Source organism: Conger conger, chromosome 14 (genome assembly GCF_963514075.1).
Source record: "Conger conger chromosome 14, fConCon1.1, whole genome shotgun sequence".
Classification (NCBI taxonomy): Eukaryota; Metazoa; Chordata; class Actinopteri; order Anguilliformes; family Congridae; genus Conger; species Conger conger.
The window spans coordinates 34,497,664-34,517,125 of NC_083773.1; the positions used below are offsets into that span (position 1 = coordinate 34,497,664).

General features: G+C 41.4%; 1 protein-coding gene across 1 annotated transcript; it reads left to right on the top strand.

The window, feature by feature from the left end:
• The first annotated feature begins 397 nt into the window (after positions 1-397).
• rbpjl (recombination signal binding protein for immunoglobulin kappa J region-like) lies at positions 398-15,933 on the top strand. Its single transcript, XM_061218787.1, has 12 exons — positions 398-638; positions 2,358-2,472; positions 6,107-6,244; positions 7,026-7,096; positions 7,360-7,475; positions 7,793-7,967; positions 8,776-8,913; positions 9,344-9,456; positions 12,885-13,025; positions 13,422-13,577; positions 13,915-14,018; positions 15,660-15,933. Exons 1-12 carry the CDS (start codon positions 398-400, stop codon positions 15,931-15,933), a joined length of 1,782 nt encoding a protein of 593 aa, XP_061074771.1.
• The last annotated feature ends 3,529 nt before the right edge of the window (positions 15,934-19,462 follow it).

Genomic DNA, 19,462 nt, shown 5'->3' on the forward strand with positions numbered 1-19,462 from the left:
ATGCCTAGAGTAAACTTATCAGTTATACACTTTGAGCCAGGTTGCTCACAGACGGGCAGCACTGGCTGAATCAACAGCTCATTGTACATAGCCAAATCAGCCAAATCAACGCCTACGTTCTCTGGCACCACAATGTCCACTGTCTACTTCCATGGGACCTCGTGAAGCACGACTCAATTATCCAGCTAGAATTCTGGCTAATCGTAGCCCTGCTTTCCGCCCCTTCTCATTCGGCCTTTATCTCCAGTGCTGTTTGGAGAGGGGGCAGAGGTGTGGGAACGTTGCACCTGGGGAACAGGTGACAATCAGAAAGCAAACACGCAGAAGGACCGCTCCACACACGGACACACCTCCGCTGGACAAGATGAGAGATTAGGACAGGGAGGGGCGGACGGTAATGGGAATTCATGCTCATTCACTAGGGCAGAGACGTGGAGCCCGGAGCGATGCTCCCCAGTCCTCATCAGGTGCAACACCGGGTCAGCCGCAGGTTGGGTTAGAGACGCAGACCTCCACGAATCGGGGGTGCGACCGGATGCTGACCATGCAGGAGAGAGCGGCTGGACTCATAGTTCCAGAATTTTCTGGACTGAGCATGCAGCACCACCACAGAGGTGCCGACGACGACGGCGGCAATGGTGAGAGGCTCTGATTTTCATTTCACCACCACCTACTGGAGAGATAGTCAAGCCTGGCACTCAAGGACAGCAGCGCTGCTGGGTTTTCATTCTTCCTCTCTTAGGCCTGGTAGACCAGTTGGGTGGGAACTCTGGCCAATTGCTGACAGAGAAGCAACAGGACTACTTGAGGCCCGGATTTGAGGGTTGGTGGTCTACTGGCTCCATTAAACTGCGCATGACAAAACAATACAAATACAAGGAGAACAGAGGTGGCAAAATATGCAGCGGGCCTACACAGCTGGCATCTATATCTCAATACTGTGAGTAAAGAGAGGATGGAAGTGAGAGGAAGAGTATATGAGTCAGAAGAAAAGAGGCAGGAGAGAGAGTGAGCGAAAGAAAGAGAGACTGAGCAAGGGAGCACATAAGACAGAGAGTGAATGACTGAGAGTGGGGAAGAGTGAGTAGGAGCAGGGGGAGAGAGAAAACAACGTTTCACTTCAGTTCAGCCCACTTGAAACAGTGCAGCACAGTTATTCCCAGGACCCAAGGGAAGCTGTTTAAATGTTAATATCTCTGCCGTACCCCAGGGGATCTCAACTGGGCAATTCCTTCATAGTATAAGTATTCTACCCTGCTTAATAAGAGAGAGTGAGTGAGTGAGTGAGTGAGTGAGTGAGTGAGTGAGTTACAGTAGCTAGGGGTTGAATGACAGCTACACAGGAGACACCAGCAGCCTCTTGTCTCTAATAGATTTAAAGCAGATGTGAGCTCAGCTATTTCTGGGAGCTTTTGCACACCCATCACCAGCCAATCAGTGTACACTTTGGTGAATGAATGGATAATTATACTCAAATATAAATGTGTATTCTTTAGATTAATTTAATTTACAAATAATTCACATGTGATGTTATCTTGAGTTGCAAATTATTAGCAAAAAATGCAATTCTTCCTTAACATACATTTGTGATATTACTAAGAATACAAAACACAATTCGGCAAACCAGTTCTTATATTAAGGATGCAAGAAACTAATATTTTTCTTTCAGAAAATCTTTACAAACAGGAAGAACGCAAGTTTGGAGGTCATTGCTATATTCTTAAATATGTGGAAATCGCACTAGTAGACTACAGACTGGTTAAATCTTGAACAATTTCACAGCGGCATAAGCACGCGTAGCACAGCCTAGAGCTAAATCATATTGTTAGTGGTTGTTGGTTTAAAAATAGAAAAAACAATGTCTAATATAAGTGATGTGCAATAGTAAAGACAGGGCAATGCCTGCAACAACGTAGGTGTTATATACAATTCTTTCTAGCGACAGATCAAGCATACGTCACCATGTTAACGTTCTCACCACAATTATCGTGGGTTAATCTGCAGCACCAATCTACAGTAGTAGTCTAGGCGATTACAATAGATTAACAGTAAACCAGCAACCACAGTCAATCAAGACGTTATAGACTACGTTCAAAAATGATAACTTAATAAAAGTTTGGACAGCGGCTGCATACAGTTAGGGTTAGTATATAGGACTTCAACTGATTAAATATATATAACAAGTACTTCATCAGTTGAACGCACATATACGTAATGATATTGCGTGCAAGCGCTTCATATTTTAGAGTAAATCCTGTTAATCCTTTTTAGTGCACAAATTAAATTAAACTTGTCATAAAGAGCAAAGTCCCTTTCTCCGTATCCGTTAAACTGTACTCTCTGCTGCTAATTCCCAGTCGCTGTGCCTGCATCCCTTGACTCCGCTGATTCATATGTACCTGGGGACTCGCTCACTCACCTTGGCACTCTGCGTGGGAGAACGGAACTGTCACCACTACCTGAATGGAATAGGTAACGTACTCCGCTGCAATTGACACAAAATCCAGGGGAAATCAGTGGTATCCAACTGTGCACAACAACCCGTAGAACAGACTAGAGCCCCTTTCAAATTAAAGGAAAAGTAGCTAACAACAGTCAAAAAATACTATTGGAACGAACAATGCATTCACTTGTTTGCTGAAGTTGGGATGCTCTCTGGTGTTGTTCATCCATGGAGTGGTGGACTGGCAATTGAAGCAGGTATATAATCCAGTCAAAAGGGGTTAACTGTTTAGACCCCTCCCCCTGTGAAATAAGATCTTTTTGGAAGGGGAAAGCTCTTGTTTGGTCTCGTGGTGTTTTTGATTTATTTACATTTTCATAAGGGCGGGAGTAGCAAAGGAATTGCCTTAAAATAACCAGTCGGTCGCTGCAGCCCTCGTCAGATCGAATTTTTATTTTACATTTGAAATATTTTTTTAATTAATAATTGTAATAATTGTAGTATTAGGTCTGCAGACTGGATATTTTTAGTTGTTGGCATTTTACAAACGGCACTGAAATAACTAACAGGGATTTGAATGAAATGTCATTTCATTTTAAATGTGGTTGTGAAATAAATGAAATCAAAGCTCCATCGCCGCTCATGACCAGAACAATGATGCAGACACAGCCGCAGCGCCGCCCTCGCGCACCCTCCGTGTGAAATGCCGGTAGGTCTGAGTGCCTGACACTGTGACCCCTAGGTGGAATTCCCATCCACCCTACCCTTAGCACTGTGGTGCCAGTGGAGTCGGTATACAGGAGTAGGCATTTCAACTATTCTGTAAGTCCTGTTGTCCTATATGTTTTTACAGACTGTCGAAAATTTTATGTGCATATTCACAGCTTCATGCAATGTGATTCTCAGCATTGTCTTGGGCTATTTTAATCTTTGGCCCTACTACTATAATGGCCGCACTGGCACCTTGGTCTACAACTAACTTATTAATGATTCATGATGTCAGATTGAAAAAAACAGCTAATGGATGTTATTAACACAAAATCTGCAGCCTAAGTCAGCTAGGTCAGCTTACTGCCTATGTCTAGTGATTTCCCTGTGCTTTTGTTGTGTTAAAAATAACTTGAATTATTTGAAAGTCTGGTGATCTAACACAGCCTTTAAAGCCTACTGTTGCTGATGATTTCCCAGGACCAGAGAGCCCCTGAATCCCCTGTCTGGAATTACGAATGTTCAAGTGTTTGAATGTTTAAAATATTATGTTGCTCTCCAGGATCTTTTACCCTCTCCAGTTCTTCATGACAATTGGACTGTTGGAATATTTGAGGAAATGTTCTACATTCTATGAATAACGAGTCACATTCCAAGACTGAACCCTAATATGAAGGGTCAAAGATCACATCTACAGGCGCAATATTGTTGTGGCACTGGATTCTTTATCAGCAGATTTAAGAAATGAAGGCCACCACGTAGTTTAAAATGTAAACAGATTACATTTTAAAATGAAAAATGTATCATATATCTGCAGTATTATATCCTGTTTTTACTGAGGTGAGGGGGACTGGGGTAAGATGAACCAGGTATTTCAAACAAGCCACCGTTTCATTATTTTATTTAGTCTCAAAATAAATCACAGGTCGTCTTTCTGACTAAAGTGCCAAGGGTTTACATAGCAGGATAAGCATCACATAGATACTGTATGTATCAATGGATGGCAAACTACTTTTAATTAAATTAGTACAGTTTACAGCTTATGGCTTTATTAAAAAGTGTATTTTTAGTTCAATTTGCTATTGTTTGGTAATGAAGTAAAGGTGGATGGTGAAGCACAGTATGTGACTCCACTGAGCTTGTCTAACATTCACATGTAGATGGGTATGCTTGTCCACATTACTGGTCTTTTTCAACTAGCTTCTTATCGTTTATTTATATCTTTTATTAACATAGTGTAACTGCTTAACAGACTAACAGCTGGGGTTCTTATGCCTCACAGTCTGCAGCTGGTCCGAGATGAATTGTTCATCTCTCCTGGCTGGCTCACCAACTAAAAATAGTCTTGGGAAGTTTTTTGTTTCTTTTTTGTTTTGTTTTTTGAGATGTTTTTGCAAATTAATGTGATCATGGTTAGGAATTGACAGCTGCATTAGTTGGGTGAGGTTATCAGATTAGAATATATGGCGCCACAAGAAAATAATGGCCGCAATAAGTCTACATGATGATGGATCAACTTTCACTATGCCCAATATCATCCCTTCTATCTCCATCCCCAAGAGAAGGAACTGCCAAAAAGTTAGAGCTGCTATGCTCCATCCCTGCATTGAGATGCTTTATGAATACAGGCCTTCCGTACTAATTAAAATCCTACCTAAAAATCCTTGATTGATGACCTTGCTATCCCTCTTATCCTAACACTTAAATGTAAATAAAACCACATGTCAGCTGATTTTTCAACTCCTTGGAGAGATTAGACAACGTATCTTGGTCACCCTCAAAATGTATAATAATTTTTTTTAACTTAACATATTTTATTTTTGGACTATTCAAATCTAGTAATGAGTTGCATGTAGAATAAAGCTGTCCTATATCAAACAGCAGTATTTTGTTGGTCTTGTTCTGTAGAGGTGTCACAGACGCAGCGTTGTACATTTATTTTCATTTATGCTGTTTTTTGGGCTTTGACCGTTAAATCATGAAAGCCTGTTTACATTTCCATTTCTCTTTGATATTATGTTATTTCTGTACATTTTCAAGTTAATGGCACCACGCCATTGGCTCCAATATTTTACACACCAGTTGTTGAAGGGAGTCATAATCGTCAAGGTTCATTTTGAATTATGTGGAACGTTGAACTCCACTACAATTGTTATTTTTTTCCAGGCCGAATGTTTTCCTCAGGCTGGGTGCTGGATTTAGTGTACTGTAACTCTTGAAATGAAAACCAAATACATGGTACATGGACATTAGCCATAATGGAAATAAAAATGGAGTTAATACAGGGGGTCCCTCTTGCCTGATAGAATAACAGGTTCTTGTCTGCATCACACATTTCAGTGTGGAAATTATTTCAGGTATTTTGTTTGTATATTTTCCTTCCTTTACTTTTCCACATCTGTTACAGCATATGTGCATGCTCACACATGCTCTATTTTAGAGTACTGTAGTTGCATGGGTCGGCTTGTAGCGGCTTGTAGCGTAGTGGTTAAGGTAAATGACTGGGACAGGCAAGGTCAGGGGTTCAAATCCCAGTGTAAATGCAGTAAGATCCGCACAGCCGTTGGGCCCTTCAGCAAGGCCCTTAACCCTGCATTGCTCCAGGAGAGGATTGTCTCCTGCTTAGTCGAATCCACTGTACGTCGCTCTGGATAAGAGTGTCTGCCAAATGCCAATAATGTAATGTAATGGAATCTCCCTATGTTTTGAAGTACTGTGTTCACATCTTCTATCTGTGTCTGTTCTCCAGTAAATTACTGTTGTCCCATGTTCTATGTAGCTGGCTGATGGGGGTGCAGATCTAAACTAAGCATGGAGAAAACCTAGGATATTCTAGAAATGTTAATACTAATGCGAACAAAAATTACATCTAAACATAAAAATGACAAAAAATAATACATGCTGCAAACCTGTTTTGTGGCAGTGGCTGTCAGTGACAATTCCCTTTTCCTTCAGTAAACTGGAGCAGGGCTTGGTGCAGCAGTCTGGACTGAGCAGAGATTCTGTCTGTCAGTACCTGCAGCTTCGCCCAGACCAGACTGTTCTGATCCTGCACGCCAAGGTGGCACAGAAATCCTACGGCAATGAGAAGCGGTGAGATGCTATCCACCCCATCAAATGCCCCCAAATGTATTTATATCTTTTTATGTTTTACCTTAAACTGGCTGAGTAGCCTTGATTGAATCTAGGGACATGATCTAGGTTAAGGACAGATGCAATCAAATGAAACCTTAAGTTACTTTGTTTACTACGTTCTGGTAATTACTAGAATGATGATACTGTATGATGTGAAGTTAGTTTAAATCAGGGGTGCACAACTCCGGTCCTCGAGGGCCGGTCTGCGTACTGGTTTTTGTTCCACCCGATTGCTGATCAATAAAGGCTCATTTTCAAGCAAAGCCGAGTTCATTGAGATACAGCATTGGATTAGTCTGGAGTGCTTTATGAAATTAAACGCCCTTTAAAAGTATGTTCGATTGAATCCGGTCCTCTATCTCTGGGGTATTTGGAAAGGCAAGTTGAAGTTTGCAACATTTATTTTTGTGAAAAAATACAGTCTATTAAGCCCTACCAAGCTTGATACCAAGTGTTATATTACTGCTCTCTGGTTTGGTCATCTCGATTCACTGGCTCCAATTGAAGCCCCTCCTACAAAAGAAGACAATTAATCAGAAGAAGTATAGCATGTGCCCACTGGTTTGTTCGCAATGCCCATTCTGTGGAAATCGGGAAAACTTATCTCACAACAGACTACAGACCTGGTCAAGCTCACAGTATCGTATGAGTGACCCTATGAGCCATAACCTGCCACCCTCATTTCTGACCACTGCTGTCCAAGGCAGTGTTACTGGACGCAGGGTTTCTGCTTCTGCAGGTTTTTCTGCCCTCCACCGTGCGTGTACCTCAGTGGCCTTGGGTGGAAGCTGAGGCAGGATCGTCTGAAAGGTCAGAGTCCTCCCCGCACCAAAAACACATCAAATCGTATCACTGCAGAAAGAGCAGCCCATCAAAGGTTATTCCTACAGAAAGAGACACATAGGGTATCACTACTTCTACAAGACATCATAGGCTGACACTACAGCTATGAGACGTCACAGAGCATCGTTACAGCTATTCGTCATGATGAATTAGTAACACGAACACTGTACATTGCAACACTAAGGTGTTTTCAAAGTGTGCTGAGTCTGAATGTGTGTATTCTGTCTCAGCCAGTGGCTTAGGAGACTCATGCTGTCAGTTATATGGATACATGGGCCTGGACAACACGGGAAGTGCTCAGGTGGACACCTTTAAACTCACCTTTGAGGAACAGCCTGGTGGAAAGGTGAGAGACAGAGAGAACTCGGTAGTTACAGTAGCTAGGAGTTAGATGACAGCATCACAGATGAGAGATTTGTTATTTTGTGGTCACCTATGAACATCAGCTCTCCCAGTAGGCTCCTGTTCCCGTAGATCTAGCATCTACCATCTGTTGGTTTTCACTTCAGGCCAAATTTAAACTATCTTGACCAGCTTGGGCTGGTTTAAGCTGGAATTTTTTGCAGGGTTTTCTGACAACTTGGATAGCAATGATAGTGTAACAGAAAACCAATGAACATACAGCCCACACATATGAGGACGTGCTTTGAATTTGTCTTGCAGAAGTTTGCCTGTGCGAAGGCCCTGTACATATCCGACGCAGATAAAAGAAAGCACTTCCGTCTGGTCCTGAAGCTCTTCCTCAGCAATGGGCAGGAGATCGGCTGCTTCTACAGCAGGCTCATCAAAGTGATCTCCAAGCCGTCTCAGAAGAAGCAGTCCATGAAGAACGCTGACCGTGAGTGTGGGCCAGGCGGAGGGGTCATGGCCGCTGGGGGGCAGAGGTCTGAGGGGAGACCCTGCCGCTCCGTGTTGAGGCGGACAGCTGACCCATGGTAGCATTCCACCCGTCACATCTGCTGTCCCCTCCCATGTTAAAACAAAGCCGCCATAAACGCCCGGCAGCTGGGATCACACAGGGGCTCCTGTCGAATTTCACACATCGCCAAGGGAACGGATGCATACATACATTTCTTACATACAAAGCCATGTTCACTGAAACATCAAGTTTTTACTAATAAAGTAAAGGTTTAATAATAATAATAATAATAATAATAATACATTTCATTTATATTGTGGCTTTCACAAACCCAAGGTAACTTTACAGAGTAAAGGATACGAAGGGCAAGATTCAACAGAACAAGAAATAAAAACAATAATTACTGAGAAGCAAACCAGGGAGAGGTATTTTCTTCTGAGGAAGTGTCGCAACTTCCAGGTTGAAAAGGTTAAAGTCTTCCACAATATTTTGTTCCAACTACCTCAATTTGCTAATTAGCACGATTCTTCAGCCAGAAGGTAGAACTAATTGGTGAAATCAGCTGGTTATGGTTGGCTGAAACACATGGCAGGACTTTTACTGTCTGACCCCTGGACTTACACCTCTAGTTCAGTCTATGTGCATTATTATTTTTTGATGTAGCTCTTCAGCTCAGTTGAGTGAGTAATATATTCCCCACATAATGGACGTTGAAGGCACAGTCATTTCGTTGTGCTGCCATTCCATATTATCAAGTGTGTCATTGTGTGTGTGTGTTTGCTTGCAGTGTGTATCTCATCAGGTTCGAAGGTGTCACTGTTTAACCGGCTGCGTTCCCAGACAGTCAGCACGCGTTACCTGGCGGTTGAGGGCGGGGCCTTCGTCGCAAGCGCGAGACAGTGGGCAGCCTTCACCGTCACTCTGGGTACCACACAGCGTTCGGCTCGTCCTGTCCATGCACTCAAGATATCACAATGTTGTGACACCCTTGTTTAAGGGTGGCCTTTTGGCATATTTACAGCTCAATTCTGTCCATTGCAAATGCATTTTGATTTGTCTAAATTTGTCAGTGAATCCATACAAAGCTGGTTACAATTCCAATATCATCCACCAGAGGAAGTTGACCAAATATCTCAACAAATGATTGAAGTTTAATCATAAGGTTTAACACAAGTATAGTCATAGGTAAGTCTAATGCTGTAAATATATTAATCATATTTACAGCATTATACTTGTAATCTGTCTGTTGATAGAATGCTTATCCCAAATGCTTATGTGTGGTTTGGTGTTTATAGCACTTGTATAATATGACAATGACTGGAGAGCAGTGGATGAGTGAAAATCCCTGTGTGCAGTTGACGACCAGCAGGCAGAGCAGGGGGAGTATTCACTGCGAGAAGGCTACATCTGCTACGGCTGCGTACTCCAGCTGATCTGCACAGTCACAGGCATCGCACTGCCCCCTATGGTAAAATCACTCTCCCTAGAGCGTCACTGTCATTGGCACTGCCTTCGATGGTAAAATCACTCTCCCTAGAGCTTCACTGTTATTGGCACTGCCTTCTATGATAAAATCACTCTCCCTAGAGCTTCACTGTTATTGGCACTGCCTTCTATGGTAAAATCACTCTCCCTAGAGCTTCACTGTTATTGGCACTGCCTTCTATGATAAAATCACTCTCCCTAGAGCTTCACTGTTATTGGCACTGCCTTCTATGGTAAAATCACTCTCCATAGAGCTTCACTGTCATTGGCACTGCCTTCTATGGCAAAATCACTCTCCCTAGAGCTTCACTGTTATTGGCACTGCCTTCTATGGTAATCTCCTTGTATATATTATTATATATTTAAGATAACAATGTTTATAATATTTAAGATAATTATGTCAATGATGTAGTAGCATGTCTTTGATGTATATTTCAGAACAATGTTATGTATTGTGAGGTCAATTATACTTTGGTGCTCTGGGCTTGCACATTTTTGGAAGTAATAAATCACAGGGACAACAAGAAGTCATTTTGCAATGCTTTGATGAGACGTTCACACACCGGACTGTCCAGCATGTGGTGTAATGTTTTAGAACTGCGATCTAGGGATGTCAGGGTCAGGTCTGATTCCCAGTTGGGCTTCTGCATTTCTGCTGTTTGAGACTCTACCTCAGTTGCTCTTTTTGAAAATCCAGCTGTATAAATCAGTAACAGGATGTATGGGTTAAACAATTGAAATGATGTCCCCAGAAACGGTTGTCTGCTAATGCAAAATGCTTTATGCCACATTGCACCCTGGCCTTTATTTAAGGTGTTGTCATAACATGAGAAAGTGTCCCTATTGCAAAGTTGCAAAGGTTTCTTCTTGAAAAGCCGTGGGTTTCATGTATGAAATGACAAAATAAAAGTAAAAGGTTAACACTTTACAATAATGGTACACAACTCATGCTGAAATAATGCATAACTCATGCATGACTTATCATGATTTAATGCAAGAATTAGTGCATGATTAATGTAAGATGACTCCTGTGGATCAATAGTAATTCCTATATGTTTGCGTTGGTTGCACTTCCATTCAAAATAGCGCATTTTGAACTTAAATATCTCACCCATTTCAAAACCTCAATGCCATCTTGCAGGTCTACTACAAGGGCAACAGGCTTGCCAACTAACATCAGCCTGCTCTCCATCAAGGTATCAGCACAGATATTTGACAGCATGCTACAGCCCTGTAGTTTATATTCAGTTTGTGCAGAACAAGACTAATTTAAGCCCAATTATTTGCATAGTGTTAACATGGCAGCATATTATTATTTTGTTAAATTCAACAGATACAATATTAATTGTATATATTATATAAATTAGATATATTATATGACTTTATAACATTTGTTCCTATGGTGAAAATAAAGGTGATTTGTGCGTGACGCTTATCATTGAGTGACTGTGAATGCACAGTAGTTAGCCATAACTTATTTAATTGGTCAATTACTTTTGGACAAATATGAATAATTATGTATAGGCATTGCACATATATGTGCATACTGTAGGCTATATATCTGGTTCTATGTTTTTATCGAGAATGACATACAGTCAGCCTATATGAATGAGATCATAGCAATATAGGCTATACTCTATACTCTACAATATACACTTTAATGCAGGATCATTCAATCAATCACAATAGTTTTTAAAATTGTATGCTCCGTACTGACACGGTTTGTGGGCAAGCTATGTTGAAAGAGTGAAAAGATATATGGTCCCAAATAGGACAGATTGAACATGTTGGAAATAACGCATGCTTTAGAAAAGTGCAAAGTATATTGTGCAAAGGGCAATAACTATATTGCCTTGATCAGCCGCTTCAAAACAGGATTTCAAGTTCCCCGGTATATCTGCCATACATTGGCATTTCATATGCATAAACTATTATCTTCCCAGAATGTAAAACAACCACTCTGCATTGTGTTTTATTTTGAATGTGTTTCAACGATTTGTGATCAACCATGAAAAAATCGCAATGAGTCATACATTATTTCAACATGTGTCTATGTGTTAGAAAATACATTTTAAGAATCTTATTGGTACCTGGTCTTTCATTGACTAGCTTTGTGATAGCAATGTTCATTTGCAGTCTGATTGCTGAACATGACTAGCTCTTATTGTAGTGCTTCTGCAAAGAAGACTTTATATTCCAGGCGATGCTGATTACATATTATGTATTATGTGTACATGTATTGTACAGCTGCACAAATTGTTTTGGTTAAAGTAATTGAATTGCTGACTAGTTTGTTTTTTTGAGCTTGGGTATGTTTTAATGGCTGGAGTTAGACATGTTCTGCACCACGTTTCCTCTATTTACACACGCTGCCTGGGGCAGGGCTGTGGTCAGGGAGGAAGGAGAATTTGCTGTGGGCCCCCATGGTGCTGCGATATGGTGTCTTGCTGTAGCTTTCAATGCTGAGCACTGATATAGGCTCAGTGTCTGTCTGTGAGCTGGTCAGTTATATAGGCTCAGTGTCTGTCTGTGAGCTGGTCAGTTATATAGGCTCAGTGTCTGTCTGTGAGCTGGTCAGTTATATAGGCTCAGTGTCTGTCTGTGAGCTGGTCAGTTATATAGGCTCAGTGTCTGTTTGGTCAGTTATATAGGCTCAGTGTCTGTCTGTGAACTGGGTGATGATATAGGCCTAATGTCTGTCTGTGAGCTGGTCAGTTATATGGGCGCAGTGTCTGTCTGTGAGCTGTTTGTGATATAGGCTCAGTGTCTGTCTGTGAGCTGGTCAGTTATATAGGCTCAGTGTCTGTCTGTGAGCTGGTCAGTTATACAGGCTCAGTGTCTGTCTGTGAGCTGTTTGTGATATAGGCTCAGTGTCTGTCTGTGAGCTGAGCACTGGCACAGGCCCAATGTCTCTCTGTAAGCTGGTCAGTGATATAGGCTCAGTGTCTGTTTGGTCAGTTATATAGGCTCAGTGTCTGTCTGTGAACTGGGTGATGATATAGGCCTAATGTCTGTCTGTGAGCTGGTCAGTTATATGGGCTCAGTGTCTGTCTGTGAGCTGGTTAGTGATATAGGCTCAGTGTCTGTCTGTGAGCTGAGCACTGGCACAGGCCCAATGTCTCTCTGTAAGCTGGTTAGTGATATAGGCGCAATGTCTCTGTCTATGCGATGAGCACTGATATAGGCTCAGTGTCTGTCTGTCAGCTGGTCAGTGATATAAGCCCAGTGTCTCTGTCTGTGAGTTGTTCAGTGAAATAGGCACTGTCTCTGTCTGTGAGCTAGACAGTGATATATTGAAGTGACTGTCTGGACTTTGGGTCTCACCAACTCGGTGTGTGATGGGGACGAGAGTTAGTTAGTCTTTTGGCTGGATCAATGGTGTTGCAGCTTTTGCTTCTGATTTCTGCACAGGTGATCCGAAAGGTGAACAAGCAGCATGCGATTCTGGACGTGGATGAGCCTGTTTCTCAGCTGCACAAGTGTGCTTTCCATTTCAAGGGCAGCGACAAAATGTACCTGTGTCTCTCAAATGACAAAATCATACAGTTCCAGGTAAATATGAAGGGTTAAAAGGTTTAAACCATAAACCCACATTTGGTGGGTTCAAAACAGAAAGCAAAAGTTTAAATCTAGCCATCTAACTGAGCTTACACGAGCAATATAAGAACAAAGTGGACTCCACTAAGCTAGTTTAACACTTACAATTGAGTTCTGTATACAGGTCTACAGGGTGGTGCTTTTCTAAATAAAATGCTAGCTTGTTCTGTGAGATAGTCTTAGTCAACAGCAGTTTGAGGAACCACCTAAATGAGCAAGAGAAGTTGTCAGTTGCTCCATTCATCGCGTACTCCATGAAGCGTGGCAGAGCCGTGTGGAATCTGCTGTGGGTGGTTTCCATGGGACCGGGAGAGGAGCCGCAGGATTTTGAGCTCGGTGTGGTCTTACCAGGCAGATCCGTGCCAGAAGGATCCCAGCAGAGAGCTGCTGAATGACGGCTCCTGTTGGACCATCATCGGCACGGAGACCGTGGACTACACCTTCAGCCAGAGCCTGGCGTGCCTTCAGACCTCCGTCACACCCATCCCCGTCATCAGCGCCCTGGAGGTCAGTCCTGCCCAAACTCCTGTCAGTTTCTCAGAGTGTGTACACTCTCAGAGAAAACGATCAAAAAGTGCAGAAAAAAGTATAAATGCTTGTTGCTGGGGTGGTACCCTATATGTACATTTGGCCATTGGATAAATAATTAATTTGTAACTTTTTTGTTCGTAAAAAGTTTTTTATTTCTAGTTAACAGTATTTTACTTTCCAGGGTACATTAGGGAAATTTGGTCCTTGTACCTCTACTGTACCCTTATTTCCGAGAGTGTACCAGGAATGCTCTCAGCCAAATTGTGATTGGCTTTCGAGTCTCAGTTTTGACTGATTTTGTCTGCGCTGACAGCTTAATGGAGGTGGTCATGTGGCTATGCTGGAGATCCAAGGGGAGAACTTTGGGCCACATCTGAAGGTCTGGTTTGGAGATGTGGAGGCAGAAACCATGTTCAGGTGAGGCTTGACTGGAACTCATGCCTCACAGGACAAGAACATACAACTGGCGTGACATCACTGCTGGAAAAAACAGCTCAAGATACAGCAGGTTGAAACAGTTGACTAGTTAATTACAAACTCCATACTCAACATGGTCGAATGGTTAAATACCCTTTTCACAGCATCATTTACTATATGTTTATGTTTTCTTTTGTACGGAATCAATTGTATTTTTAGTAACTGAAAAAGTCTAGCAGTAAGACAAATGAATAATTAGCTTGTTACATGAATATTTCTCCAGGGATATATTCCGATGAATCCCAGCTCAAAGTGGCTTCCATTTGCATAATAATGCTAAACATCCTCCAGAAACATTTGCAATGTCTTCCAGCAAAAGTCAGTACCAGAACTAAACACAGCATATGAAATGTTCAAATTGACTTTTAACATTTCTCAGACACATGCCACATCTGCTGTGAATAAAGAGGTTTAACTTCTTTAAGGTCATTATGAACCAGAGGGACACCCCAGAGAAGCCCCCCATGCATGGACAGCAGAAAACTTGGGACTGGGTGAATCAATAAATCATCCTCACCAACTAAAAATATTGTCACTGTTTATCAGTTAATTTTCTCAGTCGTTCAATCTCTTGAGAGGTAAATAAGTGAGATTTGGTCATGCTTTATGGCTGAGATCTGTATTCACTTACATTTCTCCTTAACTTTTATTTTTACATATAAGTATTATGCAAGCAGTGTTTTTACTGTTTGCCAAACTGCGGAGGAAAAAAAGATTTTTAAAAAAAGGTCAAAATTAAGGACAAATGTTGATTGAATCCCAGCCTAGAAGGAGTCTAACTTCACCAGCATTTCGCCAGCACCCTTCCAGCAACTAGGTCCTGGCATCATCCTATTCCGTTAACTACATAATTGGGTTAGTTATTAGGCAATCTATTTATTATTAATATTTTGGTAAACTCTCCTTCCTGAAGCAGGGTATTCATTACAAATGTTTAATAAATGATTAAATGAAAGGAGTATAAGGACAGAGCATAAGAGAGGTTGTGTGTGATGTGGTGATGTCACTGATGAGGCGATATCATTGCTTAAGGGTGGTTATCACTGTGATGAGGTGAGGTCACTGCATTCCTCTATCCTGCCCCCCAGTGGCAGAAAAAGCTCACCACTACAACCAGGAGGGCAGAATCACTGCCCTCTGAAAATGCACCGATTCAAACAGCACCTTAGCTTACCTCATGCTTTACTCTGAACATTTTGCATTCCCTATTTCCCTCTTGCACCTACAATGGCATCTGATTTTATATTGTAAGATAATGTATGTACTGCCATCTCCCCAAAAGGGACTACATTGATGGAGTTGCTCTCCTAATTGGTGGTAGATATGAGCTCAGATAAAGAGGCAGGCTGTATCCCAGTTAAAGGGGAGGGCAGTGAGTTAAAGGGACAGGCCACACACCTAACTGCCAGAGCCAGGAAGAACTGGGTAACAACTCAGCTCTTCCTTTCTGTAAAATGCCACTCTTTGTAACAGTACCTATTTTTCTTTCAAATGCCCCCTGAAGGGTTAAAAATCTGCCCTATTCTTGTAAATCTCCAAGTTGTCATGAAGGGTATTTTCTGTGTTGTTGTGTGACTGCAGGTCACCTAAGTCAATGCTGTGCGTGGTGCCGGACGTATCTGTGTTCAGTGGGGAGTGGAGGTGGCTGAGACAGTCCATTACTGTCCCCCTGTCCCTAATCCGACTGGACCGCCTCATCTACAGCAGCACCTTCAGCTTCACCTACACCCCCGAGCACACACCCCCGCCTCTGCCCACAGCTACCCCTGTGTGCCCCGCTGACTCCGACTCTCTCCTAGACTCCATCCACCAGGAATTCACGCGCACCAACTTCCACCTTTTCATGCAGAGTTAGATCAGTGATTCATTCAAAGCTGGCTCAGTGATTCATTCAGAGCTGGCTCAGTGATTCATTCATATCTGGCTCAGTGATTCATGCAGAGTTAGTTCAATGATTCATGTAGAGCTTGATCAGTGATTCATTCAGTCTTAGTTAAGTGATTAATTGAGAGCGACTCCAGTGATTCATGCAGAGCTAGTTTAGTGACTGCTACATGTAGAGTTAGTTCAGTGATTCATGCAGAGCCAGCTCAGTGATTCATGCAGAAGTAGTCCAGAGATTAATACAGAGCAATCAAAGTAATTTGTCCTGCACAGTGATTCACCAGCCACAGGTAGAGCCAACTTAGAGATTCACTTCACTCAGTGATTCACTGCCCTGCTTATGTGGACTAGTGCCGTGTTTCTTCAAACACTTTAAACAAAACTTTAAATGAAAACACATTGAGGCAAAGCGCCAGACTAAATGGAATTTAAAACTGAGACGTTTAAAAGAGAAATGATTGACAGTGAAGAATAGAAAGCAATTCATAAAGAGAAATTCTAGAAGAGGAAGCCTTTCCTGGAAATAGGACTGTGGATCATTAGCAAAGAGAGGATAAATGTGTGGGGAAAAATAGCCTGAAGTGGGTGTCCGCTCCACGCTGTGAAAAGGGCCCATGGACCTCACTGTATATTATGTTCTGAAATGGAGAAGAGAAGGTCAGTGCAACAGAGCTATGATTTTATGTGGCATAGCTAAATTGCTAGCCTGAACATTTAACGCAATTGGTATGCCCAATATACTTAATCATTATTATATGAGAACTGCAGCTCTCACAAATAAATAAATAAAGTTGAAAAGTGGTTCAGTAGCAATGATACCACACACCGCTGACAAATACAGGAGAGATTAGTGGGGCCTAATTACAGTGCTTTTGGGACAGTCAGTGTTATCCAAAGTTGTTTAAACTACTCACAGCACAGACAAAAACTCTGAGAGAAACATGGCTTTTAGCAGCTCACAATCCAGCTATGTATTGTAAAATCTGTATCACAGCACTCAAATGAATCAATTAATTTATCCATTGACTGGAAATAATTGCTTTAAAATATAGACTATAGACTTGAATTGTGTGATTACAACTATTCACATTTCAGTGAAATTAATCATATTTGATTCATACAGTCTTTAATTTACAAAATATGTGTATTTTTAATATTCATGTACAACACATTAATCATTCTGTCATTGGGCCACCCATATAAATATTCTCTCTGTCATATACAATGGATATATTTTGTAGGGGATGTGCTATATTTGAACATGCTTGGCCATCTGTGATATTTTGAGGTTAAATATTTGCACAAATGTAATGAATGACAGTGGCTGTTTCAATAAACGTGTAACTAGCAGTAATGATTGGGGTTTTTTTCACTACATTCAGGAGACAAGAAGGAAACGTATTTCTTTTCCACTCAAATTATGTAATTAGGTCTTTTTGAAATACATTTTATTTATAAACTTGATAATATTTTTATGACACTAGAAGTGATTGTTGCTGAAAACTGGAAGATTTACAGAAAAAGAAAAAAGAAAAGCATATCTGGACTCAAGATAATATCTGAGAAATTGATTTCTACCCCTAATATCTTATTTATTGCAGATGTGCATTAATCAATGCATTAAAACAGTAGTTTAGTAGTCCATTAAACACTACACTAGTAAATGCCTATGGAGGTGGGCCTATTCCCTAAACACAGATTATTGCTTAAGCTATCCATTTACACTATCGGTGATTACTCTGTTATTTTCTACCAATCTCTTGCATTACAATAGTAATAACTGGCTATTGTAAGCCAACATATCACAAAAACACTGCTTGATATACTTGATATACGTATCTTATTACAAAGTTCACATGACCATTGTGATGTTTTGGTCTGTGTTAAAGGTATTTTATATATATGTGTATCACACTGAAGAGGGTTACTGGGGTCATCTACTCTGTAATTTGGTGCAAACTTAATTTAAGTGCTGAATTAAGTGCTGAATGTTTTTTTCTCTCGTTCAGAATCACTTTGAGAGAAATAAATTCCTCTTTAGCCATTTTTGCAGATCTAATGAAGCATTCCTGTGTTATAGGCCTGTCTTACAGACAAACAGTGCAAGACTAGCATGTTTGGGATTCTTTGCAGGACTTTATTATCTGCCTATTTATGAAAAGGAAAAAGTTCAAGCAGCAAACCGCAGTTATGATAACCGAGACAATTATGAGTCCGGGGAAGATTACAGGGTGCAGAGGGCATGCTTGGCTGTAACGACACAGCTGGAAGAAGGACCTCAAAGCCAAGGCAGATATCCATCACTGGACCCGGGAAGACCAGACGGCTAACAAGCAAGAACAATGCATCCTTTTTTCGTAAACTATCTCTGCTATGTGAGTAAAACATACAAGACCCAAAGCTGACAACGTTTTGTTTGTAGTTTGTTTTCCAACACTCGCCAGACACATGTTACTCCCCCAGCTCAATGATGGATAATATGTGTGTGTCAATGCCAAATAATGAAAGGATAATTTTGGTCTCAACTGTAAAGTTAGATGAAAGAATTCCTTTCAACTGACTTGAATGATTTACTCTGTGGCATAAGTTGTGACTGTACTGCACATTTTTCTGGTAACACTATTATAATTCCATTCCAACTATTACATAGCAAATATTTCAAATTCATACATATATAGGGCGGCCTGTGGCGTAGTGGTTAAGGTAAATGACTGGGACACGCAAGGTCGGTGGTTCTAATCCCGGTGTAGCCACGATAAGATCCGCACCGCCGTTGGGCCCTTGAGCAAGGCCCTTAACCCTGCATTGCTCCAGGGGAGGATTGTCTCCTGTTTAGTCTAATCAACTGTACGTCACTCTGGACAAGGGCGTCTGCCAAATGCCAATAATGTAATGTAATATATAAATTGGAATAATTAGCATGTGCATTGTAGTTATTGTAAAATGAGTCTGTCCTTTCAGTGGTCTAATACAGTCAAAAGGGCAATGAACATCATGAGTCCATGCCAACTGATTCATGGATGATTCCCATACTTCTTACTCACTCACTCAAGTTGGAAGCGCTTTAATGTTTTTGTTACCTGATCACCATTCCCTCTTCTTACCTGTCTTATTTAAACCCCTCAGTTTGTATGTCTCGTTGCCAGATTGTTATGTGTCAACTCCATACTTTCCAGCTTTACCGGATTGATTACTGTTACGACCCGTTTCGTCCCCGACTTCCGCATTTAGATTCTCTTGTCGCTTTTTTTTTTGACCCGCAGTTTATCGACCTGTTTTTGTATATCGGCTTTTGTTTGTGGATTCCGGTTTTGTCTGTTTAGTTCGCCTGTTATCGACCCTTCGCCTGTGACCACGGTTATGTTTCGGATTATCCCAGATATATCTGTTTGCTGGAGTTTTGACGCATTACCTGGGTCAGACTGCCTTATCCCTGCTGAATCTGTTTGCTGGCTATTAACCCTGTCTTTCTGACCTGCATCTTTATAATAAAGACTTTT